The 27,086-nt window shown below is 40.4% G+C and overlaps 1 protein-coding gene across 1 annotated transcript in view; it reads right to left on the bottom strand.

Annotated features, from left to right (window-relative positions):
- The window catches only part of LOC133049371 (ATP-binding cassette sub-family C member 4-like), a 157,169-nt gene that overhangs the window by 41,053 nt on the left and 89,030 nt on the right, over positions 1–27,086 (bottom strand). The window contains exons 21-23 of the mRNA XM_061133344.1: positions 25,132–25,278; positions 11,856–11,935; positions 3,689–3,839 (exon numbers count right to left, since the gene is read on the bottom strand). Of these exons, the coding sequence (XP_060989327.1) occupies positions 3,689–3,839; positions 11,856–11,935; positions 25,132–25,278 (378 nt within the window). The remainder of the gene's footprint in view (positions 1–3,688; positions 3,840–11,855; positions 11,936–25,131; positions 25,279–27,086) is intronic.

Consider the following 27,086-nt stretch of genomic DNA (forward strand, 5'->3'; position numbering starts at 1 on the left):
CTGATCATCCACTCAGCCCTGGAGCTCTTTCCAAATGGAATCTGACCAGGAACCTTAAGTGTGAGGGGCCCTCACCTGTGAAATTGCTTTTAGGAAAAAAATCTTCTGTGAACTGGGACATGATCTAACATTCTCCCTATATGTAATTAACACAAAGAGCCTAAAGTGACTTCTTGGTGCTTCTGACCATCCAGGTACATGTCTGTGGTCTTACTTCAGCATCCACAATATTCTCCCTGTTCATTTCACTGAGTAACTTTTAAACTTTTTGTTTATTTTAGTTTCCTTTAATTTTTCACTTTTAAGACAGCAAACAAACACAGACCAAGCTCATGTTGCAAATAAGAGAGGCTGGGAGCTCTACACAGGCCTTCTCTGCAGTCCCAGCATGTGTCCCAACCCACCCCCAGAACTCATCAGTCAGGAAGCAGGGTGCTCACAGGGATGATGCAGGTGAATTCCGGAGCCCATCACCCTGTCAGGAGGATGCCAAGAATCCAAGTCAAAAGAGAGCACAGAAAACTCATTAGAACCAGGTTCTTGTTTCACAGCGAATGTTGTGACATCAACACTATTCATCATAGACAAGGCTTCTGAGAAGGAAGTAGACATGGCGGTTCACCCAGGGAGAGTCCTGGAATGAACTCTTCAGCATGGCCTCCCTCACCTGCTTCCCTGTCAGATCAAAAAGCTGACGGTGATTCTCTCCAGCAGGGATGGAGGTCGGGGTTGACTTTAGAAACCATGTGTCATCTCAGCCTTGAACACCAGGGAACCAAACATCCCACCACCTACCTCACCTCATGTCCAAGAGTTACAGCGGGCCAGTGGGAATCAGGACCTTTGAAAAGCCATCCTGCTTCTTTCAAACCCCACTTAGGGCTGAACAGAATGCCAGGATGAGTGAACTGGAGGGTCTACAAAGAAAATTAACTAGTACAGAGGGATAGCAGATGTCAAAGCTCTGGTACTACCTTGCCTAGTGTAAATCTCTTTTCCCACAAAGACTGAGCTCCCTGTCCTGAAACAGACTGTGTAACAGCCATGACGTCAGTCAGCAGTCACAGACACATGTACCGCTACAGTTCACACGATTGACAGCTGTGTCCTCCACATTCCTGAGGACACTTGGGAACACACACACACAGGGCCTGCAGATCTTCCCCGGCAGGGGGAGGGCAGGGAACCACATGCACGACCATGGATTGACAGCCATGCTGCAGGTAATCACTTATGCCCTATGTGAGACATACTAGTTGTTACTGTATTCTTAATTCCCTCATGTACAAGGTTCTGGTGCCTTTGGTGGTGGCCAGCAAGCACTTTACAATCGTCAGCTCAAGAAATCCTCATGAGAACCCCACAGTCTGAGGGATTAAGAGCACTCACTGCCCAAGATTAAGTATATTAACCCACCTAAGTGGTAGAGCAGACTCAACTCTGTCTTATTCCCAAGGCTGGGCTTTTAATCACAGCCAAAGTGTCTCGGAGAGAGAAAAATCATGGTTAAGGATGCCCTTGTATGACTACATACATTTATCTCAAGACTTTGTTATTTGTGTTCAGAAAATCCCCAAATCTTACTCAGTTAATATCCAACAGCCTTTGTTATTACTCTGCATCTTATTAAGCACTATAGGTCAAACAAAGTCCTTGAGAATCTGCCATGAGAACCCCTTAAAACAGCAGACATGAGGATCCGTGGTCTGAATACATGTAGCACACATACTAACCCTTCCTTATTAGTGCCCATCACAGACATTGCTGGTTGATCATAGGCCCCTTTTAGACAGAATTCTCACTCTGCCAACTGGCTAGAAAGGGGCAACGAAACACCATCCTGGTTTTATGTACTTCTCTCTGACTAATACTGTCTCACATTGTTGCAGCCTCAAGGTGGAAAAAAATCCCAATATTCCACAGGGATGGGGCCAAAGTTCTCAGACTCTCCAGATCAATACTGAGAAAATCCTGTACTACTTCTTGAAAAAAATTTCAGGAGGTGCCCTTCTCTCCACTTCCATATGGATAGAAAGTGACTCTTACCCCAAGAAGAGATCTCTGTCAAGTGTTCCTTTCGGAACAACCTCTCTCTGAATGTATCAGAGACTTACTTTACAAGACTGTTGAATCTCTCCATTTCATGAGGGATCTCAAATTATAAAACATCTAAGGCTTTGTCTACACAGAAGACTGGATGGAGCTCATCACTTCCTCTTCTGCTTCCCCAGGTCCCACCATGCTACCAAGTCACATCAGCAGAATGTCACACACACCTGGACTCTACTGCTCTCCTTGCACCCAAACGTCACAAGACCAGACCTCATGGGAGGTCAGCTGGTTCTCTTGAGGAGTGAGAACTTTTTATACAGCTTTTATAAAAGTGCCACCCTCTATCCTTCATCCAAACACTTGGGATAAATGCTTCTTAAGGACTCTTTATCATTAAAAACATGCAAATACAACAATAAAAAATCTTCCCTTATCTTGATGAACTTAGATTTTTTTCAACTTGGTAGATATGAAGAACCATGGGATCAATACACTTCACTTCTTGACTTGATTTCTAGAAATCAAGTTGGTATTGGTTTGTAGTAACTAACCATGGCTGTGGTTTCTGATACAAACATATTCCTTCCTTGCTTTTTGGCTATTTTTGTTATACCTTTTAAAAAATATGTAACAATTCTACTTTCCTCATGATTTTTTGTTTTAATATTGATGAAATGTTTGTGCATTAACAGTGAGATAAGCTCTGCTTTATTTCATTATCTCTGATTACCTGCAAAATAGAATAATTAATCTTAAAATGTGTTCTCCGTTATTGTAAAACTAGAAAGTTGAATGGAGTAACAGACTAAATGCTTACTGAATGGTTCCCTCTCCTGTTCCCTCTTAAGGGAATTATTTTCAGTTATTAATATATGAACAGCCTTGGGGAGGCAGGACCACAAACAGTATGGCATTATCCCAAATTGACAAAGAGCAAACCTGAAAATAACAGGGCTTATCTTTTCAAAGCATTTAATAACTGCAATTTAATTGCCACCTTTGAATGGATGTGCTTTTCAAATATATCACTTCTGACATATATTTCCTGATACCACCTTCATTTTCCTAATCTTTTCCTTTCCTTGTCATTTCTGGTAATTTCAGAAGAAGAAAAATCCCCTATTTTCCTTCTGGGCTTACCTGGTAGCTCAGCTGGTAAAGAATCCGCCTGAAATGCAGGAGACCCCAGTTCTATTCCTGGGTTGGGAAGATCCACTGGAGAAGGGAAAGGCTACCCACTCCAGTATCTGGCCTGGAGAATTCCATAGACTGTATAGTCCATGGGGTTGCAAAGAGTTGGACACAGTTGAGTGATACATGAGTTCAAACATGATGAAGTATTTTATCTTTTAGGAAATATTTATTGAGAAGCTGCTCTGTTAGGAAGTGTGTCATAAACAAGACAGAATGGTCCCTCTGTCCTCATGGCACTCACATTCATCCTCTTTCTGCTAAAATGCAATGCTATAGCTGACCCACCACCAGCTCCACATGCCTTAGGGACACACTGACTCATATTATGTTGGCTAGAAATGCCAGAAGACAGAGTCTGCAGGATTTTAGGGGTAAGGTTAATTACAACATACATGGAAGCCAGCCTGCACTGCCATCCCAACCTGGGAGCCCCAGTACTCACTTGTACATTCCAGGCGCTTGACATCTCGTGACGTCTCTAAGAAATATCGCCGAAGAACATAGAAAATGATGCCAAGGGGAATTACGGGTATCACAATCCAAGGAATCACTGCCACCATCACAATCGCCACACCAATCACAAGAAGAAATGTCTGAAATAGCGAAAATAATATGGAGGACTCCTTATCAAGGATACTGTTCAAAGATAAACGTTAATGGGTTCTTCTGTTAGGATTAAACTCCTTTCCTCAAAAGATGTGATGAAATGATAAAGAATGCTTTTCCATCCAAATAAATAAAATTATAGGTAGTCCTCATGATATTTATTGTGTGCCCTAATGTTTTTTGTGTATATATTATCATCTGTCAAACATACTGATAAGAACTTTCTGGGTATGGGCCAAAGAACTAAACAGACATTTCTCCAAAGAAGACATACACATGGCTAACAAACACATGAAAAGATGCTCAACATCACTCATTATCAGAGAAATGCAAATCAAAACCACAATGAGGTACCATTACACGCCAGTCAGGATGGCTGCTATCCAAAAGTCTACAAGCAATAAATGCTGGAGAGGGTGTGGAGAAAAGGGAACCCTCTTACACTGTTGGTGGGAATGCAAACTAGTACAGCCGCTATGGAGAACAGTGTGGAGATTTCTTTAAAAACTAGAAATAGAACTGCCATATGACCCAGCAATACCACTGCTGGGCATACACACTGAGGAAACCAGATCTGAAAGAGACATGTGCACCCCAATGTTCATCGCAGCACTGTTTATAATAGCCAGGACATGGAAGCAACCTAGATGCCCATCAGCAGACGAATGGATAAGGAAGATATGGTACATATACACCATGGAATATTACTCAGCCATTAAAAAGAATTAATTTGAATCAGTTCTAATGAGATGGATGAAACTGGAGCCCATTATACAGAGTGAAGTAAGCCAGAAAGATAAAGACCAATACAGTATACTAATGCATATATATGGAATTTAGAAAGATGGTAACGATAACCCTATATGCAAAACAGAAAAAGAGACACAGATGTACAGAACAGACTTTTGGACTCTGTGGGAGAAGGCGAGAGTGGGATGTTTCAAGAGAACAGCATCAAAACATACATATTATCTATGGTGAAACAGATCACCAGCCCAGGCTGGATGCATGAGACAAGAGCTCAGGCCTGGTGCACTGGGAAGACCCAGAGGAATCGGGTGGAGAGGGAGGTGGGAGGGGGGATCAGGATGGGGAATACTTGTAAATCCATGGCTGATTCATGTCAATGTATGACAAAAACCACTACAATATTGTAAAGTAATTAGCCTCCAACTAATAAAAATAAATGAAAAAAAAAAAAAAGAACTTTCTGGGTATTAGTTCTTTTGATATACTCAGTAGCTCTATAAGACAAGCATTATTACTTTTTTTTTTTTAAGGCATTACTACTTCTAACAGATGAGACTATTTGAGGCTCAGAGAGTAGGAGTTGCATCCCAAACTATCAAGAGTCAGTAGGTGTTAGTGAAGAGATGAGCGAGCAGTTTTCACAGGTGAGGAATCCAGGTACCGCAGCTATGCCTGTAGGGATAAAGAAGTGGTTAATTACAAATTCAGTGTCTAGAAATGTAGGCAAAAATTAAAATGACCTTTGAAAGTAAGAATCCCTCTTTCTTTGTTTTCTCTGCATAGTAAACTTTTACTGAGCGCTAACTGCATATAAGACCAAACATTTAAAACTTCACCGGTAGTACTAATTCACTACTCCTCACATTAGCCATACTGAGTAATAGTATTATTTTAGTAATTATTTTACAGATGGACATCCATGAGGCACAAGGAGAGAAAGTGCAATTTGATGGAGACTGCAAAGCATATAGTCATGGAGCTAAAGAGCCCAGCTATGAGCCATTTAACTTTGGCTCATTTAAACTTGCCCCCAACATATAGCCAATTTTCTATCATTATGCTAAGGACATAAAATGTCCATTTCAAAGACTAATTATTATTACAACAGCAGATGCTATCAACCAGGTATTTACTATATGCAAGGCACTGTGCTAAGAGTTCCATGAACACTCACTTAATCACCTCATTCCATTCCTCATTCCATGAGGTGATTCCATTTTGGAAAATGATCTTGTTCCAAAAACACAACAAGTAGAATAGAAATTGAAGTCACTGAATGATGCTAATTTAGGTATCTATCTTTATCAGGGAAATATGATTATCATGGTATATAGCTTCAGGCGACAGGAATGCAGTCAACATATCATCTGCCTGCTATGAAAGTGGGGTGAGATGGTGGAGACGTGCAGATTCACGTGGTCTGGGCCAAGGCCTCTGAAGTTTACCATCTCAGATAGATACAAATCCATGATCATCTACCCAAGCCACAGAGTGCAGCAGAACTATAGAGAACACATAAACTCTTTCTTGAGGACTCAAAGAAGCGACAGAAGATGGAATTTCACAGGCTGGTTTAACAAACAGAACAAATGGCATGAATAATCTGCAGGGAATAAGCACAGCTGATAGAAATTTTGACCAAAAGGGAGCTGGACTGGGAAGGTTGAGATGCTTGTCTGAGATAACACTAGTTGTTCTGTGTCCTTCAGTACCAGCACCTGCACCCCATGCTTGGTCAGCCCAGGGCAGCTGGCCCCAGTGCATCTCTGAGGGGTGGGTTAGCAGGTTAATGCCTGTATCACAGAGACTCTGGTTATCACTTCACAGTTCTTGCACATCAGTTTTCTCTGAAGATCTTCACAACCATTTTGTGAATGAGAAAAGCAAGAATTGTTACTTCCTTTTACAGACAAGAAACATGAAGTTGGGAGGGTAATCTGTTGTCTTAAAGTTTCCCAGGAAGGTATTGCTTATCCTGGAGAAAGACAGGAGCAGTTTGTACTCAGGGAATCCCAGAGTCACAGCTGCAGGCAGGAGGCACGTGGAAGGAGGAGGAAACATCCAGAACTGTGACTCTGTGGCCAGGAGCCCTTGTGAACCAAAGTGTATTATCTGGACGAAGACCCATGTGCTTTTCCTGTTTCTCCCCATCTCTGCCATGGTAACAATATAAAACTCAGAGTGAAGATGATACAATTCTGAAGAAATAAATTCCCATCTTAAGTGAAGAAAAATAGGGGTGACCTTTCATATTATGCCTACAGAAAACAATTTCTTACAGGCACCAGATTAGCTGTGCATCCCACTCTATTACACCCTTCATGGGAAGGGGTCCTTCTAGCTCCTTCTATGTTCTGGTCTTAAGTCACTCAACTTGCCATCACTAGTTGTGACTAATGACTTGTAAAATGTCAATTAGGAAAAAATTTAAATTACAGTTTTTTAGCAGACTCACATCATTTGGACAACCAATTTCAATAATCTGGTTCTCCCCAGGTTAGGGCCTTTTAAGACTAACCCAGCCTGGTAGATTACCTGGGAAGCAGAGGTAAGATCAAAAAGAAGGACCACAGAAGCTGTGCCAAACTTTTTTCCTTGAGTGCCCACAAAATATTAGTAACTTCTGCTCTCAGAAGTTCCCAAGTTAGATTAGGTCCTTCAGATTTCATGCCCCTAAATTCTGAAGGAATGCAAACAGGCTTTCTTCTTAAGAGTTTTATTTCTACCTGTAGGTCACCCTATAGCCAATTTCATAGTGCTCTGGATATTAGATTATATAAATATATATACAAACGCACGATGTATGGGTTTACATTTATATGTATCTATGTATATGCATTTGTGAACCTTTTATTCCCACCTGTCTCAAACTCTTTACAGAAGTTATAATAAGACAAAACCAGTATCTAAGCAAAAATTCAACAATCTTAAGGAGCAACAAAAATTTATGGTGTACAACAAACATCCTCCCTTGAAGCCAATCTCATTTCCTCCTTCAGCACTCCCAGGAATTCCAAGGAGCCTAATCCAAGCTACACACACAATCCCCCCTGCTGCATATCTCACTGTATTTCAGGCCCGTCTGATGGCCCACGTCACCATGGCCAGTGCTTTTGACCCCTGTCTCATTATAGCAGAGGTAATGATGTGTCTATAGCAAGAAACATGTTAAGCCAGAAGCAAGTCACCCAAGTCATGATGCCCCAAGATATAAGGGGAATCATTATGTTAATATGCTTATAACACATTTGAAGTATACCATTTGGGAATTCTATCCAAAGGAATCAGAGATCAAATTGCCAGCATCCATCAGATTATAGAAAAAAGCAAGAGAATTCCAGGAAAATACCTACTACTGCTTCATTGACTACTCTAAAGCCTTTAACTGTCTGGATCACAATAAACTATGGAAAATGGGAATACCAGACCACCTTAACTGCTTCCTGAGAAATCTGTATGCAGGTCAAGATGCAACAGTCAGAACCAGACATGGAACAACAGATGGATTCCAAATTGGAAAAGGAGTACGTCAAGGCTGTATATTGTCACTCTGCTTATTTAACTTCTACACAGAGTACATCAGGTGAAAAGCTGGGCTAGATGAAGCACAAGCTGGAATCAAAATTGCTGGGAGAAATATCAACAACCTCAGATATGCAGATGACACCACTCTTATGGCAGAAAGCCAAGAAGAACTAAAGTGCTTCGATGAAAGTGAAAGAGGAGAGTGAAAAAGTTGACTTGAAACTCAACATTCAGAAAACTAAAATCATAGCATCCAGTCCCATCACTTCATGGCAAATACATGTGGAAAAACTGAAAATATTGGCAGATTTTTTCTTGGGCTTCAAAATCACTGAGGACAGTAACTGCAGCCATGAAATTAAAAGACTTACTTCTTCAAAGAAAAGCTACAACAAACCTAGATAGTGTATTAAAAAGCAGAGACATCATTTTGCCAACAAAGGTCCATATAGTCAAAGCTATGGTTTTTCCAGTAGTCAAGCATGGATGTGAGAGTTGGACCATAAAGAAGGCTTAGCATCAAAGAACTGATGCTTTCAAACTGTGGTGCTGGAGAAGACAGGTGTCCCTTGAATAGCAAGAAGGTTAACCAGTCAATTGTAAAGTCAACCCTGAATATTCACTGGAAGGGTTGACGCTGAAGCTGAAGTTCCAACACGCCACCTGATGTGAAGAGTTGACTCATTGGAAGAGACCCTGATGCTGGGAAAGATTGAAGGCAGGAGGAGAAGGGGACAACAAAGGATGAGATGGCTGGATGGCATCACTGACTCAATGGACATGAGTCTGAGCAAACTCCAGGAGACAGTGAAGGACAGGGAAGCCTGGCATACTACAGTCCATGGGGTCACAAAGAGTTGGACATGACTGAGCGACTGAATAACAACAAATAGAATACACTAATATGTTTCAATTTAAGAATTACTCTTTAAATAAGAAAAAAGAAACTTTCACAAGAAAGATGAGTTCTAAGCCCAGAAAGCAAAATGAGTTGGGGGAAGAAAACTAATTTTAATAAATATGTAAAGCCCAAGGACACAGAATGAGGCTGAGTAGTTTAAACATTTAATATCTGTATTTGGATGATGGTAAAATAATTAAAATCTCACCAGAAAGTCTCTACCTGTAGAATAAACACTGTATTCTAATATGGCAGATTTTAGCATACTCCTTTCAAAAGCACAGTTTGAAATACAAGGTTCTGTTTACCTTCTCAGCATTTGATTTCCAAATTGCTTACAGTCCTGTAGGAATTCCTAATGTTACTATAATCCCTATATGTTACTTTAAGCTTAATTCCAACAGATTCTTTTCCTGCTAGTCCCTGTGAAACTTGTGCCAAAGAACATGTTTTCTATAAATATCAGTAAAAATGCTTTCTTATTTTACTCAAATAAACATGCCATCCATACTTTTTGCTCACCCCATTCTTATGTGAATTCTCTTTTACTTGCTCTCATGCTTACATTAAGCATGAAGTGAAATAGGTATTTAAGCCTTTGACTGTGTCAGTTCAGTTCAGTTAAGTTCAGTCGCTCAGTCGTGTACGACTCTTTGCAACCCCATGGACTATACAGTCCTTGGAATTCTTCAGGCCAGAATACTGGAGTGGGTAGAAGCCCTTTCCTTCTCCAGGGGATCTTCCCAACCCTGGTATCAACCCCAGGTTTCCCACATTGCAGGCGGGTTTTTTACCAGCTGAGCCACCAGGGAAGCCCAAAAGAATACACAGGTCTCTGTCAAACACCACTTCCAGTTACCTGCAGGACACCTCCACCTGGAAGTCCCAAACTTCAAGATAATTGAACTATAAGTGGCAGATCTGGGGTTGGATCAGTGAGACTAGAATTTTCTCTAATCACATTGCAAAGAATGCTTTATACTGAAATTAAGTAGCATCTATCTCTGGCTCTGTTTACATTATGCAAAAATATGTGACAGATTCTGATTATGAGGGTTAACTAAACATCTGCTAAGCACATAGCAAGCCAGACATCTTTGGAAACCGAACCCTGGTCTAGCTTGTAGTAGCAAAGAAACAGAACCTTTCACAAAATCTTTTCAAAGTATAAAATCACTGTCAAAATATGAAACTATTTTTAGGGAAAGATGGCTTCTAGGGATAAATTACATAGCTAAACTCAGCAGGACACATTTATAAATAAGTTTGCAGAAAAATAGAAAAATCAGACATCTTTGCAGTAAAAGTCCTCTGCCTCCAAATCTCAGCTTACTTCTCATTGGTAACAGTGGATGCTGTCTGCAGTCAGATAGTCACTGCTGCATTTCTGTGTGCAACTTTTATTTATTTATTTTGTTTTTTTATTTATTTTTTTCCCCAATTATTTTTATTAGTTGGAGGCTAATTACTTTACAATATTGTGGTGGTTTTTGCCATACACTGACATGAATCAGCCATGGATTTACATGTGTTTCCCATCCTGAACCCCCCTCCCACCTCCCTCCCCATCCCATCCCTCGGAGTCATCCCAGGGCACCAGCCCCGAGCACTTGTCTCATGCATCCAACCTGGACTGGCGATCTGTTTCACACTTGATCTGAGAGAACAGCATCGAAACATGTATATTATCAAGTGTGTGCAGCTTTTTGATAAAAGCATTTCATCCCCAAAATGAACACTTGTAAATGAAGAAAGTCCCCACAACCTGTATAATTGAAAAGCAGACAGAATTAAACAACAGAAAAAAAAGCCAACATGAGCGATAATATTGAATGAAGAGATGAGAGCTGAGGTGATGCTACATCATTCTTTAGAACCTCAAGTTCACAGATAAAATAAAGGCTGGATACAATAATTTCGGTGATTATTTCTTTTTTCCTAAAAACACTGTAAGACAGAGCAATCAACACATGAGAAGAATAACTGTCTACAAAAACAAAAAAAGGCATTTTCTAAGATGACTTTGATCCTGCACTCAAATTACTGGCTTAAAGGCTTTGCCTCTTCCATTACTGCTCTTTATTGTCCTTATTCAACTATTATTTTCACCTTATTATTACTAATCTTTTCTTTGTAAGTAACCACATCTGGCTCTGTCCAAAATACAAAGCAGATAAATGAGAACAAAAAAAATTAAACAAAAAAATCATTCAGTAGATATTTGTTCTTTGTGGTCATACAATACATATTTTAATCTACGCTAGCTTTCCATGTGAGATGTTTGTTTCTGTATTACAAAATGTGCTTAGTGAAGGGAATCCATGCCAGTCACCTGGAAGGCAGATGGAGAACCACTTACCAAGCGTGTCACTGCTCTGAACCATCCTTGATGTGTGTGTAGTCACTCCTGCACCAGGTACTGTGGTGGTGGTTTAGTTGCTAAGTCATGTCTGACTCTGTACAACCCCATGAACTGTAGCCTGTTAGGCTCCTCTGTCCATAGGATTTCCCAGGCAAGAATACTGGAGTAGGTTGCCATTTCCTTCTCCAGGGAATCTTCTCAACCCGGGGATCCAACTTGGATCTCCTGCATTGTAGGCAGATTCTTCACTGACTAAACCACCAGAGGCTGCACCAGGTATTACTTATATGTTAACTCAGCCTCCCAACCACAGCCATACCTTTCTCTTACAAACAGGGCCTTTTACTTAAGATAACAGAACACATTGCCAGGCTAAAATACCCACCCTCATCCCCTGTGAAAAAGCGGTGAAAAACAAACACTTTGTTTATCCCTTTGAGAATGCTGACAAGACTGTTACCTTACCTGGATGAAGTCTTGAAATATCTGGGGCAGCGAGTCATCCATATGCCCAATGTCTTTGGAGAAACGATTTACAATTCTTCCTGCATGAACAGGACGTGAGAAATTACTCATTTCCCCAAATAGGCCATTTAAGAGAAACAATTCATGAACATATCAAAACAATATTTTTTAACATATAAGTATTTGATTTCTAGGAACTTTGATTATTTTTACATTAATGCATATGAAATAAGCCAATGCCAGTAGTTTAAAAAAGAGAGAGAGAAAATACAATGATATCTATAGAGAAACAAAAAATACCACCAAATGGCAGTGAGTGGGGAGCTGATATTGAGCCCTGATTTTTAAACAAATGAGGGGAATCTTGTGGCAGTACTGGAAAGGGTTGGTGGGTTTCAGAATGCTTCCTCCTTTTAGAGCCATCCCATCTAAGACTCATTCCAAGTGCTAAGTTGGTAAATAAACTGTTGCAAAATACTTCAGTTAACCTTGTTACACTAATTTTGCTTTAGTTATCAAAATTAATTTTGCTAAGTAATACTTTTTTGAAAGTGAAAGTCGCTCATGTCTGACTCTTTGAGACCCCATGGACTATATAGTCCATGGAATTCTCCAGGCCAGAATACTAGAGTAGTTAGCCTTTCCCTTCTCCAGGAGATCTTCCCAACCCAGGAATCAAACTGGGGTCTCCTGTATTGCAGGCAGATTCTTTATAAGCTGAGCCACAAGGGCAGCCCAAGAATACTGGAGTGGGTAGCCTATCCCCCCTTCTCCAGTGAATCTTCCCAACCTAGGAATCAAACCTGGGTCTCCTGCATTGCGGGTGGATTCTTTACAAACTAAGCCATCACAGTTTTTTAAATAAACGTAATTATAACCTCTGTGTGATTTTTTTTCCCTTCAAGATAGTACACAGCACCTCACAGTTTGGAAAACTGATTATTGCCATTTCCAAGTTGTGAGTTTACTAGTGGGGTAGTTAAGTTTTTATTTTCAGAGGTGCAGCATGTCTGGCAAACATAGACTTGAGCATAAGCATCCAAGAAGACCAAAAAGATGTAGGCAGGAAAACAAAAATATTACTTAACGAGTCAAAGTCACTTATCATCATTGATTTTATTTCCCTTCTCAGAATCCACAAAAACACTGTATCCTAAAGGCTGCAGATTTGGAAAATGAGAACTAATTTTTTTTTCTATGAACTTACTCTTATATTTACCAGTAAGTTGGAGCATTGCAATTATTAGAAACTTCTATGTAATAATGTCTGGAGTAACTTAATGTCTGGAGTGATCTTATACGTCATTTGAGAAATTAAAATAAAATTCAGTGTACCTTTGCTATGACAAAAGCAAGTCATTCTTTCTTTTTCCAATTGGATAATTTCTAGGAACTTTGATTATTTTATATTGATATTATAACAAATATCTTTTATTTTTCTAATAACCCTTAAAGGTAAGGTTATAAAAACTGATAGTATTCTTTGGGGTATTGTGCTAAATTCAAAGTAGTGTGGCAAATCGATGACTTAACTATTTTTAGGCGACTTTATTTCAGTTATTATGTTTCCTAATACTTAAATGTTTCTAAGGCCCATTTCTTTCTCTGACTATTACTCTTGAAAACATTGAAGGACACTCTTATTATTGCTATTTTGTAGGCACAAATAGGGCTCAAGTATAGTATATTTAAATAAAATCATATGTCAATGGGATTTGAATGTTCCCTTGAGAACTAATTTCTAATAAATACCTAGTGTGAACTAAAGATGTTACCTGTCATATCAGTAAACAAAGGATATTATAAGCATCAGCCACTGCAGTCACCCTCCAATGGTGCACCCTGAGGAAACTTATTTAACTTATATGCAGAGTACATCATGAGAAACTCTAGGCTAGATGAAGCACAAGCTGGAATCAAGATTTCTGGGAGAAATATCAATAACCTCAGATATGTAGATGACACCATCCTGATGGCAGAAAGCGAAGAACTAAAGAGCCTCTTGATGAAAGTGAAAGAGGAGAGTGAAAAAGCTGGCTTACAGCTCAACATTCAGAAAACTAAGGTCATGGCATCTGGTCCCATCACTTCATGGCAAATAGATGGGGAAACAGTGGAAACAATGACAGACTTTATTTTGGGGGGGGCTCCAAAATCACTGCAGATGGTGACTGCAGCCATGAAATTAGACGCTTGCTCCTTGGAAGAAAAGTTACAACCAACCTAAACAGCATATTAAAAAGCAGAGACATTACTTTGCCTGCAAGATCCACCCAGTCAAGGCTATGGTTTTTCCAGTAGTCATGTATGGATGTGAGAGTTGGACTGTAAAGAAAGCTGAGCACCAAAGAATTAATGCTTTTGAAGTGTGGTGTTGGAGAAGACTCTTGTGAGTCCCTTGGACTGCAAGGAAATCCAACCAGTCCATCCTAAAGGAAATCAGTCCTGGGTGTTCACTGGAAGGACTGATGTTGAAGCTGAAACTCCAATATTTTGGCACCTGATGCAAAGAACTGACTCATTTGAAAAGACCATAATGCTGGGAAGGGTTGAAGGCGGGAGGAGAAGGGGATGACAGAGGATGAGATGGTTGGATGGCATCACTGACTCAATGGACATGAGATTTAGTAAACTCCAGGAATTGGTGACAGACAGGGAGGCCTGGTGTGCTACAGTCCATGGGGTCACAAAGAGTCATACACAACTGAGAGACTGAATTGAACTGAGGAAACTTAGGATGAAGAAACATAGGACACTGGCCCCACATGGCTGAGTGAATTCATTTAGTTGTGTCTGACTCTTTGTGACCCCATGGACTGTAGCCTGCCAGGCTCCTTTGTCCATGGGATTTTCCAGGCAAGAATACTGAAATGGGTTGCCATGCCCTCCTCCAGGGGATCTTCCTGACCCAGAGATCAAACCTGGGTCTCCTGCAATTCAGACAAACTCTTTACCATCTGAGCCACCAGGGAAGCCCAGCAGCTGAGGTGCACATCAAAGGGATGATTTCCGTGAGCCCACACTCTTGCATTTTCTCATACATAGAAAAAGTGCTAAGCTTGAGAGATCATCTCTTCTTTTATTAACACTAATCTTTTGATGTTCCAACTACCTGGTCTTTGTTGCAAAAACTACTATATATCTTGCTTCCCCACCTTGCCTCTTTGGGGAAGCCTCTCAGAGTTCTCTGAGATGCTGTGTCCCAGGCTTAAGTCCTCAGTTCTGTCCACTGAATAAAACATAACTCTCAAAGCTCAGGTTGTGCTTTTTTTTTTCCCAGTCCACACTGGTCTACTTAATGATTAAATTTAAGGAAATAGAAGCAACACACACATACACAAATGCATAGCCTATTTCAGTGTAGCAACTCTCGAGAAGTATGTTATCTAGGCCCCTGAACTTCATTTGTAATTGAGGCTTCAGGCCAGCCTGCAGGTGAGACATGGGACCTCTACCTGCTGTTCCTGACCTCGGTCACAGGTGACTTCCTCCCAAGTCCTTCAGGTCAAGCCACAAATGGACCATGAATGAAAAGAAGCTGAGGGCTGAGTTTCTGCTGCTGGGGTGAGACATCTCTGCTGTCCTCTACAAGTCACCTGGCTCACCAGAAGTACATGGTGTACCCATGCCAGGAGCTGGAGCTGCTGTAGGCTTCCACCCTTGGTCAGGCCATCATAGGCTGGGCCTCAACTTGCTTGTCTCAGGCTTAGGAAAAACAGACACCAGAAACTGTCTTTTAGTGATATCTTAGGCATACTGGCTGACAACTTTTCTGAGCCTCTAAGAATGACTGCTTTAGAGGATGGTTTTCAGGATTAAAAGGGCTCATGCAAGTGAAGGAACCCAGTCATGATGCCAGGGGCTTTAATAAGTGCTCAACCACCAAGGTGAGGTGATAACTTTGACCCCCAGTTTCGCAGCACTACATCACCTGGAGAAATCTACCAGTCACTATAGGAGGGTCCACTTAGTAAAAATGCAGATTCTGATTCAGGAGTTCTGGGGGAGCCAGAGAGTCTGTATTTCCTCCAAGCTGCCAGGTGATGCCCTTTCTGCTATTTTCTAGACCACATTTTGTGGGTCAAGAGGTAGGGTTCTGCTTTAGGAACGTTAAAAACAGATGGGCAATTTTTCCAATTTTCTTACAGATCTTTGTGGCAACACATACCCCAGTCATTTTTTTAACTTCTCAAAGTAACAATATTGAAATAAGGAAAATATATGTCAGAAAATGTTAAAGGCATAGTTTAAATGCTTGTAATTTCTTTGATGGAAAAGTACAACTTTTTAACATAGGATTCAGAAACACTGCAAGTATGATTTGACTTAGAAAGTGTTGAAATCAAAATTGGAATTTTTTTAGGTTGAAAAGACTACTCAGAGATGAACAACATATCACAACCACCCCTTTACAACTTTCACCAGATGTGTGAGTCTTAAGGTCTGAGAGACCCAAGGTTGACAAATAGTGTAAAATACAAGGAAAACAAAAACAGTGAAAAAACCATCTCCCAACACAGTGACTACAAAAGCTGAACATAATGTCAAAGATTATCAAAAAACTAAAATCTTGTTCATCAATGAACTGACTACAGAAAATGTGAGATCAGAAAGTTCAGCAGTTACTTCTTTGCACTAAGAAACATTAAGAGAATGCCTTGTGTTTGCAGAATACTTCCTCTGGGATAATCAGATCTGTGATTTAAAGTTCACGCCCTTATTAATATTATTAAAATTTTCTCAGAAGTCTCCAAGTGAAATTCTGATGATGAATTCTCTTCACACACATACCATGACTCTTCAGCCAGTGACACATGACCCCTGCTGGAGGATCTCCAAGGATGTAGAAAAAGGGAGAACTCACATGAACAGGGGGAACCCAGTCCATTTCAGGCTGTTCTGTTAGACAGGGCTTTCTCACATTAAACCAAATCCTGCTTTCCTGGAACATCCACCCCCTGCTACTTATTCAGCCCACATATCCACACAAAGTGAATCTACTTTCTCTTGATATGACAGCTTTTCAACTCCTTGAAGAAAGTAAATCATATCCTTTCCAGCAACTACTCCTTGGTGCCTCAGTGATCCCTCATCAGGCACGGTATCCTATGTTGGCTGCTGCTTCTTGACCAGACCCCGATGGCCAGTCTCATCTAATGCCACCTTGTGTCCAATAAGATCAACACCACAGGCATCAGGGTAAACTGGTATCACCACCTCTCCCATCCTGCACATGATATAGTCAACCATAAAGCCAACAATGATGGTAAATTCTGGAGGCCAGATCACATTTGGGACAGGTATATAATGAAACTCCACATGGCTCCCATCTGCATTGCACAGGTAGATTTGGGGAAACAACTGAGCAATATGTGCAAACAACTCTAACAGCCACAGCCCTTCTGACCCAGAAATTTCACCTCTGGAAATGTGTCCTCAGGATCAATAAGTGCATCAATGAGTTGAATGTGGTATATTTGTCAGGTCAAAAGTAGAAAACAACCCAAACAAGCCTGAAACAAGTCTATAATGTATTGTGTACAAGGTTTTTTTTTTCTGTATAATCTTACCTTTCTACACTAACTGTGTATTACTTGTATAAAAGGTAAAGTAGGGAGGGGAAAGCAAGAGAAAGACTGGGAAAAGAAGGGGAAGGGGGAGAAGGGGGTGAAAGGGAGAAGGAATGAGGGAAGGAGGGATGGAGAGGGGAACGTAGGGAGGAGACGGGAGGGATGCACCCCACTCTTGAAGTCCATGGTATCCCAGAACCAATCAGGCTTCTCCTAACTGCTCTGATTCACAATTTTCTATCTTGTCCACAACACAGAATATCATGAAAGATCACACTGAACTACTTCTCAAAAAACAAATCTATTATAAGCAGAGCTGTGATGAACATTGGGATACACGTGCCTCTTTCATCGCAGCTCTGTTTATAATAGACAGGACATGGAAGAAGCCTGTATGCCCATCAGCAGATGAATGGATGCGAAAGCTATGGTATGTATACAAAATGGAATATTACTCAGCCATTAAAAAGAATACATTTGAATCAGTTCTAATGAGATGGATGAAACTGGAGCCCATTATACAGAGTGAAGTAAGCCAGAAAGATAAACACCAATACAGTATACTAATGCATATATATGGAATTTAGAAAGATGGTAACGATAACCCTATATGCAAGACAGAAAAAGAGACACAGATGTATAGAACAGAATTTTGGACTCTATGGGAGAAGGCGAGGGTAGGATTTTCTGAGAGAATAGCATTGAAACATGTATATTATCAAGTGTGAAACAGATCGCCAGCCCAGGTTGGATGCATGAGACAAGTGCTCAGGGCTGGTGCACTGGAATGACCCAGAGGGATGGGATGGGAGGGAGGTGGGAGGGGGGTTCAGGATGGGGAACACATGTAAATCCATGGCTGACTCATGTCAATGTATAGCAAAACCCACCACAATACTGTAAAGTAATTAGCCTCCAACTAATAAAAATAAATGCAAAAAAAAAAACAAAAACAAATCTATTAAGTGATCATATTTTAAAAACTGAGCTTACAATCTAAGCTGAAGTCAGTCACCTCTAGATTTCTGACATGTAACCCACACCTAGGATGCCTCACTGACTTATAACCAAACTATAATTTAAAACTTAGAAGTTCCCATGTTCCCTAATCTGGGCCTTTTAAAAAAACAAACAAAACAAAAAATGATAGGTGTAGTTATATATCATAAAATGTGAAAGTATATTTTTATTGAGGTATATTTTATATCTCATAAAATTCACCCATTTCAAGTGTACAATGAATTTTAGTAACTTTACTGAGTGATGCAATCAGCACCAAATATCAGTGTATTACTTGTGTAAAAAGCTAAAGCAGAGAGGGGAGAACAAGAGAAAGACTGGGTAAAGAGGGGGAAGGGAAAGAAGGGGGTGAAAGGGGTGAGGGAACACATTTTAACACATTTTTTTAATGTGTTAAGCAATATTTTAACACATATTTATGCCCCCATCTCAGCCTCAGACAACCACTAACCTACTTTCTCTATAAATTTCCCTCTTCAGGACACAATATACAAATGGGATCATACAATATGTGGTCTCTGGGTATAGTTTTTTTTGTTTAGCATGTTTTTGAGGTTCATCCACTATGTAATGTGTGTCTTTTGGAGCACCATTCTTGACCACAGAAGTAGTCTTAGGCACCAGCAAAAAAGACCCCACTTCAGGCCATGCCATACCTGACCTTGAGGGTAAGTAAGAACAGATATGTTTTGTGAACTCTTCAATCTTTTGAAATTCTGTACATGTGCCCATGGCTAGCTTCACAAATGGTTCTAGGACCTAATTCTTTTGATAAGAATAGGCTGCTGGTTTGACATACCTGCAGAGAGTCAGACAGCTGGGTCAAGGCTAGGCTCTGAGTCCAGTAGAATGTGGAGGGGTGGGAAGGACTATAAAAAGACCCTCTGTCCTGGTAAGAAGTGGGATCTACATCCAAGCAGCCTATTGAAAAAAAATGGCAGAGTCCCTCCAAAGGGGCAAAGAAAATAAACCTTTTAAGTACCACACAAGGGGGTGGGGAAAAATTGGTCCAATGGAGGGTGTTTGGTGGAGCCTGAAGATAGTAGCCAGGCTGAAAAGGACCCCTGTGTGCATGGAGGAGTCATTAAGGGAGGTGGGCCAGCCTCAACTTCCTGCATCATCTGACACAAACTAAGTCAGGTTATACTAGCCTAAGGACAGGAGCAGGAGGTATAGAAGCCTAGCAGCTCCACAGTTTCTTCATCTTTGTTATTAGAATAGGTCATCAATATGGGAGCTGCTCAATGAATGTCATGAGACAGAAGGATAGAATTAGGAAACCATCAGTGGAAAAACCACCAAGTACCAGTCCTTCTCTGGCCCTCAGCAGCAAGAGGCCTTGGGTAACTCACCCAACTTTCACTGAGAGACAAATCCCTTATCTCTAAAAGGGAGATGATAACATGCCCAGGATAAAACAACATGAGAATAAGAGAGATCATCTTATGCAAGCATCTTCTAAATTATGAAGTAGCACACATTTGCAAAGTGTTATTATCCTTTCAGGATTTTAGAACTTGAAGGGACATGAAAGGTCACTAGGCCAGTAATTTCCAAACTTTTTGCCGTGAAGCATCAGACTTGACAGAAATGCCTTGGAGAATGAGGGATAAGAGGAAGTGAAGGCTGAATTCACCCAGCTCCAGATCCCCCATCCATCTCCCTTACTGCCCAGCCCCTTCCAAACAGAGCCCCTTACATCCATCTGGACATTTGAAGAAAGGATTCTGCACAAAGAGAATGTTCAAATCCTTTAGACCCTGCTTCAGGTGATGGAGGAGACATGGTCCAACCTTGCTTACAGTGATGCAATGTATTTCATCATTGGGTGGGTGCTACTGTCAAGCCATCCTGGGATCTCCACCCAACAGAGAGAGTAGGCATGGAAACCCCACTTTTCACCCAATTTACTGCAATGTCCTTTGCTGCCTCTTATTTTTTCTAAGGATAGTGCCAGTGACCAATTATTATTTTTCTAGTTCTCTTTCTAAACTTCACTTACTTTTTTTTTGTCATTTATTTTTATTAGTTGGAGGCTAATTACTTCACAACATTTCAGTGGGTTTTGTCATACATTGACATGAATCAGCCACGGAGTTACATGTATTCCCCATCCCATCTTAAACTTCACTTACTTTTATTACAATGATTTCCTGTTTGCTTATGCATCCTAAGTCTTATCTCCATCCGTGACCCCTTCTTTGGGCACTTGGCTGCCTACAGAACATCTTAAGCTCAACACATCTAAACTGAACAGAAACGTTTGAAGTTGATTCACAGCTATCTACACCCAACTTCTCAGACTCTGCCTTAGACCTCTGCTCAAATACCCAGCATGAAAACTTTCTATTCACTTTTGACTTCTCTTGATATCACATAATTTCCAACAGGTCTTAATTGGTCATTCAAAATAATCTCACCACCTTCTTTGTCAAATCATATACATTATGTTTTTAGGAATAGTGAGGAAAGAAGAGACAGAAGAGAGGAACATACCTTACTTCCTTTCTGTCACTCTTGATCCCATATCCGTATTCTGATGGGAGTCCCTCCTCTCTCTTCTATTCACCTACCAAGAAGGTCCTCAGTCCCCACCACATCAGTCCAGATCTCAGCCTTAGCCCTTTTCTCCACCCTGAGACTCTTGATGGAAAAGGTAGCTCCCAAGAATCTATGACTCACTTGAATTCCTTTAGCTTTAGTGGAAAGACTTGGAATAACTGTGCTGCCCTCTCAGGAACCCTTCACAGACCTGGCCACGTCTAAGTGACCAAAAGTGCCCAGGGGGACCTAACCCATGACTAGTCACCAGGTCATTCTGATCTCCCCTCCTAAAATCTACGAGGCCAGGAGAGAAGCAGAAAAGCAGAGCAGACCAACTACACCCAGCAAAGGTGAGAGGCAAAGGGGCTTGGGAACATGCACGCATCCTGAGACAATGGCCCCAGCTCACAGGAGGACCCCGGCTCCCAGCTCCAGTTATAGGAAAGTCAGCATCGCTCCAGCTCCACAAGATGCCCATTTCCTTTCCATCAAGCTCTCCTCCTCTGAACTAACCTGTATAGATTATGCCCCTAGCGACCCCAAAGCCTGGACTAAAACGGTCACCACAGGTACAAGAGACTTGCTTTCTAAAATTCGTTTGGGATCTAATAGATTTCTATAAAGTTAAAATTTCAGATTACTAAGTACACCTTAAATCACAAAACTTACTTTAATCATTTTGGCAGAACCTTTTTCATGTGAATGAGAAACTTTAGTCATTTTTTAATTCAGTTTCCATTATGGTTTATTACAGAAAACTGAATATAGTTCCCTGTGCTATATAACAGGATCATCTTAAAAGATAAAGAGTATAAAAACAACTTTTCATGACCACCCAGATCTAATATCTTAAGCATCAATGATTTAATTGCTTTGAACATAGCAATGTCCTTTAGGGTTTCTTTTGATTATCTTAGAAGCACTCCAAATCCCTATCCAACTACCATTTTTTAAAGTATCTTTATGATACTGTGCTTTCAGCTAATACATTTTGCTATTGCTTAGAGATTATCTCCAACCTCCATTTTTACTTTTAGGGATAAAGACTGAGGAGACACTGCAACCAAGGAACCTAAAATAAGATTTGACACGCTCTCAGGACATAAGTAATTCTGAAGGCATGATTTTTCTGACACTTTGCTTGATGAGAGACTGTTTTGGGTGCTTCCAGATTCTTCCTGGAGACTGGGTATAGTCTCACAATACATCATAGTATAATCTAGTTAGTGGTTTACCTACTTTCCAAGTATATTACTTGAATTCACATCTAGATTATATACCTTTTGTAAACATGGACCACAATTCACACACAATGTATAACAAAATACAAAATACCAAGTGAAAGTGAAAAGTGAGTGAAAATTGCTCAGTTGTGTCCGACTCTTTGTGACCCCACGGACTATACAGTCCATTAAATTCTCCAGGCCAGAATACTGGAGTAGGTAGCCTTTCCCTTCTCCAGGGGATCTTTCCAACCCAGGGATCAAACCCAGGTCTCCCACATTGCAGGTGGATTCTTAACCAGCTGAGCCACAAAGGAAGCCCAAAACACCAGGTGTTAGTGCTCAAATGGCATTTACTAATAAACACCATAAATCATAAAAGTCTTTCCAACTTTGTGTTTAAGATGGGAAAACTTTTTTGCAGATGGATTCCTACACAGAAACATAAAGCAAATCTTAAAAAATGAATTACTTTAAGAGTTGCTCTTACTGAAGAGAGACTATAAGACCTGGAACCCACTCTATGACTGCCTTACTACATGTCAATCAGGTGACACAGTTGGAAAGATTAATTCTGATCACCATAGGATCCACCAACACTAATCTTCTTCAACTTGTAAACATGGGATTGAAACTACGGCTGGTAGAAGGTTTCTGCAGATCTGAGTGAAGTTCGATCATAAATAGCCCAAGACTAATAAGAACAATGCTTTTCAAACTTTAATCTGTACATGAATCTCCAAGGGGTATTTTTAAGGTGTATGTTCTCAAAAATACTAGGGGAGGTCTGAGATTATGGATTTCTAACAATTCCCAGGTGATGCTGCTCCTGCTGGTGCCTTGATTTACCTCTGTGTTTGTATCAAAAGCTCCTGGTATTTGACAGAGATGTTTTGCAGGTGTGCTTTGAGAGAGATAAAATGGTCAACTCCCCTTAACAGGCTATTACTCCCCTTAACCTGACTACAGGAATGTGCCTGCACAGAGGAGACTGGAGGTGTCTGAAAGTGACCTTTCTTCATTACCATGCTAAGATCTCTGCCCAACAAGGGATTTGTACTCTGCCAGGCACAGTTCTGGCCAGGTGCAAAGGAGCATAGAAGACTGCACATGCCCCAGCTACTCTGGCTGTTGTGGAAATCTCTACCCCTTTCCTAGAGTCCCAGTGATGTACCTGCCTCCTACCCCTAAAGTTGTTACTCTCCCTCCCCTCGTGGAGGTGCTTTGAGAGCATGAGTTCTACCTTCTCTATTCCTCAATCAATGAATAAAGTTTCTGTTGTGTGATCAAGAACCCAGATTCATAAGTGGCATTTGTGACTCCAGGCAAAGGACCCACTGAAGGTTGGCACCCAGTGGGGATAAGTAACACCTTCTGTGTCAAGAACCTTTAAATTAACCTTGTCTTTTCTTCATGTATAATTACTGTGCTTTTAAATACCGTTTTTGTTTCCAGGAGCTAACAACCACTGTCTCCTTCACAGCTATAATAACATAGATGCCTCCAATCACGTTCTCTCCATGTCTTCGTAAAAAGATGAGATCTGGGTGGGCCTCTGCAATTTATCATCCTGTGCTCCACCTAGTGCCTGGATCAAACAGCGTGTGCTGAATAAATCTACACAGGATGCTGCCCCAGATAGTCTCATTTAATCCTCAAAGGGGCAGTGGTTATTCCCATTTCACGGGAGTGGAAGTGCTCAGATAACACGTAGTCATCGTCACTAAGGTTCATTTGGCAATGACCCTGTGCCAAGTCCTGTGACTGTATTAACCTGCTTAATGCTCATAATATTGAAATATCCGTAAGTGTGTGAATAGCATCCCCATTTTAGAGATAAAACTGAGACACAGAAAAAGTAAGTTAACTAGCACATAAGTATTAATATAATTACAGCCAGCTATTACTGTCAGTAATTAGCATCAGGACTGAACCCATACAACTGGCTTCACAGTTCACACTTTTAAACCAAGACAGGCAATATCCTGCCTTGAGATTTGCCTCCCCAATAGGATTCACCTGCATAGGCCTTGGTCACACAGCTAGTTGATGACCAGACCAAGGCTACTTCTGTCTTCCCTCCAGCCCACCTCCCTGCCTTAAACCCACCCTGGGCCTAAACAAAAGTCCAACCAATTGAACTGAGGGGCATGTACACTGATGAACTAACTCTTCATAGAAACCCAGGTTAGGAGGCTACATTTAGAATTAACACAGGTCAAAGATCTCCAAGTAGAACAAGCAACCACTGGGAAATCTCCAGGGAAACTCATATCAAAAAACTTACTACTGAAGGTATACCTGCTACATACCACAAAACCTCTTACATGTCACCAAAAGCCCACTGTAAGCTATACCATTAATTTCATTGAAGAGGATGTTTACATTTCACCAATTTGGAATTTTAATTAAGTTTTCACTACTATTTTAGGTAAACCTCAATGTATGGGCACATGCCAGAGTTCCATGATCCCACAAATTGACGGGAAATGAAGGAAAGAAAACACACAGCCTGTCTCTTGTAGTGATTCACTGCAAGAAGTTTCTTCTTAGAAGACAACCTGGTTCAATGCTATATAACACAACCAACAATTTAGCAACTAGTCAACAACAATGAGACACGTCAGCATTGAATGTAGGGTGTTTCATGTGCCACACAACAAATGGATTCCTAAATCATTGTTGCACAATGAATGTGCTTTTATTTTTACACACACACATAAACTAAAAGTTTATATGCTTCTATATTCAGATTTTGTCTGGTATAAGAAAAATATCAGTAGAGCGTTTTATAGAAAATGAATCAATATGCACCATGATTTTCTTCCAAGCATCTCCTCCACTTTCAAATACCAAATGTAATCAGGCATAAGCATGTTAACAAGACATATTTCTTAAGAAACTTGATGTCTGACTTACCTATTGGATTTCTATGGAAGAACAATACTGGAGCTCTCAAAATAGAATCCAACATTTTGTTGTGCAAAGTTTGTGAAGAGTTAACAAGGATGTAGAATATCAACAGAGATCTTGTGATGCCCAAAAGGATGGTACCTACAGGTAGAACTGAAATAAAGAAACATCACTCAGCACAAGATCTCTGCCTCTCCTTCAACGATGCTAAAGCGTGACAGGCAGTTTAAAAAGAAACAGACATTTCTCCAAAGATGACATACAGATGGCTAGCAAACACATGAAAAGATGCTCAACATCACTCATTATCAGAGAAATGCAAATCAAAACCACAGTGAGGTACCATTGCACGCCAGTCAGGATGGCTGCTATCCGAAAGTCTACAAGCAATAAATGCTGGAGAGGGTGTGGAGAAAAGGGAACCCTCTTACGCTGTTGGTGGGAATGTAAACTAATACAGCCGCTATGGAGAACAGTGTGGAGATTTCTTAAAAAACTGGAAATAGAGCTGCCATATGACCCAGCAATCTCACTCCGGGCATACACACCAAGGAAACCAGATCTGAAAGAGACACATGTACCCCAATGTTCATCACAGCACTGTTTATAATAGCCAGGACATGGAAGCAACCCAGATGCCCATCAGCAGATGAATGGATTCGAAAGCTGTGGTACATATACAAAATGGAATGTTACTCAGCCACTAAAAAGAATACATTTGAACCAGTTCTAGTGAGATGGATGAAACTGTAGCCCATTATACAGAGTGAAGTAAGCCAGAAAGATAAACACCAATACAGTATACTAACGCATATATATGGAATTCAGAAAGATGGTAATGATAATCCTATATGCAAGACAGAAAAAGAGACACAGATGTATAGAACAGAATTTGGGGCTCTATGGGAGAAGGCGAGTGTAGGATGATCTGAGAGAATAGCATTGAAATATATATATTATCAAGTGTGAAACAGATCGCCAGCCCAGGTTGGATGCATGAGACAAGTGCTCAGGGCTGGTACACTGGGATGACCCAGAGGGATGGGATAGGGAGTGAGGTGGGAGGGGGGTAAAGGATGGGGAACACATGTAAATCAATGGCTGATTCATGTCAATGTATGGCAAAAACCACTACAATGTTGTAAAGTAATTAGCCTCCAACTAATAAAAATAAATGAAAAAAAAAAAGATACTATACTTTTTACTCTATCTGTGTGTTAGTCACTCAGTTGTGTCTGACTTTGCAACCACATGGGCTGTAGTCTGTCCATGGAATTCTCCAGGCAAGAATACTGAGGTGGGTAACCATTCCCTTCTCCAAGGGATCTTTCCGATCGAACGCAGGTCTATCACACTGCAGGCAGATTCTTTACTGTCTAAGCCCCCAGGGAAGCCCTTTTTATTCTATAATTTATATACAAATTCATATATAGGATATAGAATGTGTGTATATGTGTGTGTGTATAATAGACTCTATAAAAGTTTATTGTATCTACAAGATAAATTTCTAAAGAAGAATATAAAAATCACTGTTCCTTTTATTAAATAGAAACCACATGGGAAAAAAATCAGGTGTAAACTCTAGTTTCATTTTAGAGTTTCCTAACTCAGTTACAAGTTCTAATAAAAGCTCAGAAGAAAAAATATTATAAAAAGTAGTTGATCTTCTGTTCTATTTTCAAATCTTACTATTTACAAATATGTCCCATAATCTAAAACTGAGGTATTCTTTGATAACAACATGAACTAATAGGGAACAAGAGCGATGATTTACCATTTCCTTGTAAATAGTAAATTTACATGGAAATTCACTTCCATGTAAAGTAGCTACTTCCAGGCCGAAACAGATTTAAAGAGTATGAAATATCATGTTAAGTTGAAAGTGGACAATCTTTTAAATAATTGAATTGCAAGAAAATACAAATTATATTTTAACTTGAGATAATCTAAATGAGCAACTC

The sequence above is a fragment of the Dama dama genome, chromosome 30, assembly GCF_033118175.1.
Source record: "Dama dama isolate Ldn47 chromosome 30, ASM3311817v1, whole genome shotgun sequence".
Lineage (NCBI taxonomy): Eukaryota > Metazoa > Chordata > Mammalia > Artiodactyla > Cervidae > Dama > Dama dama.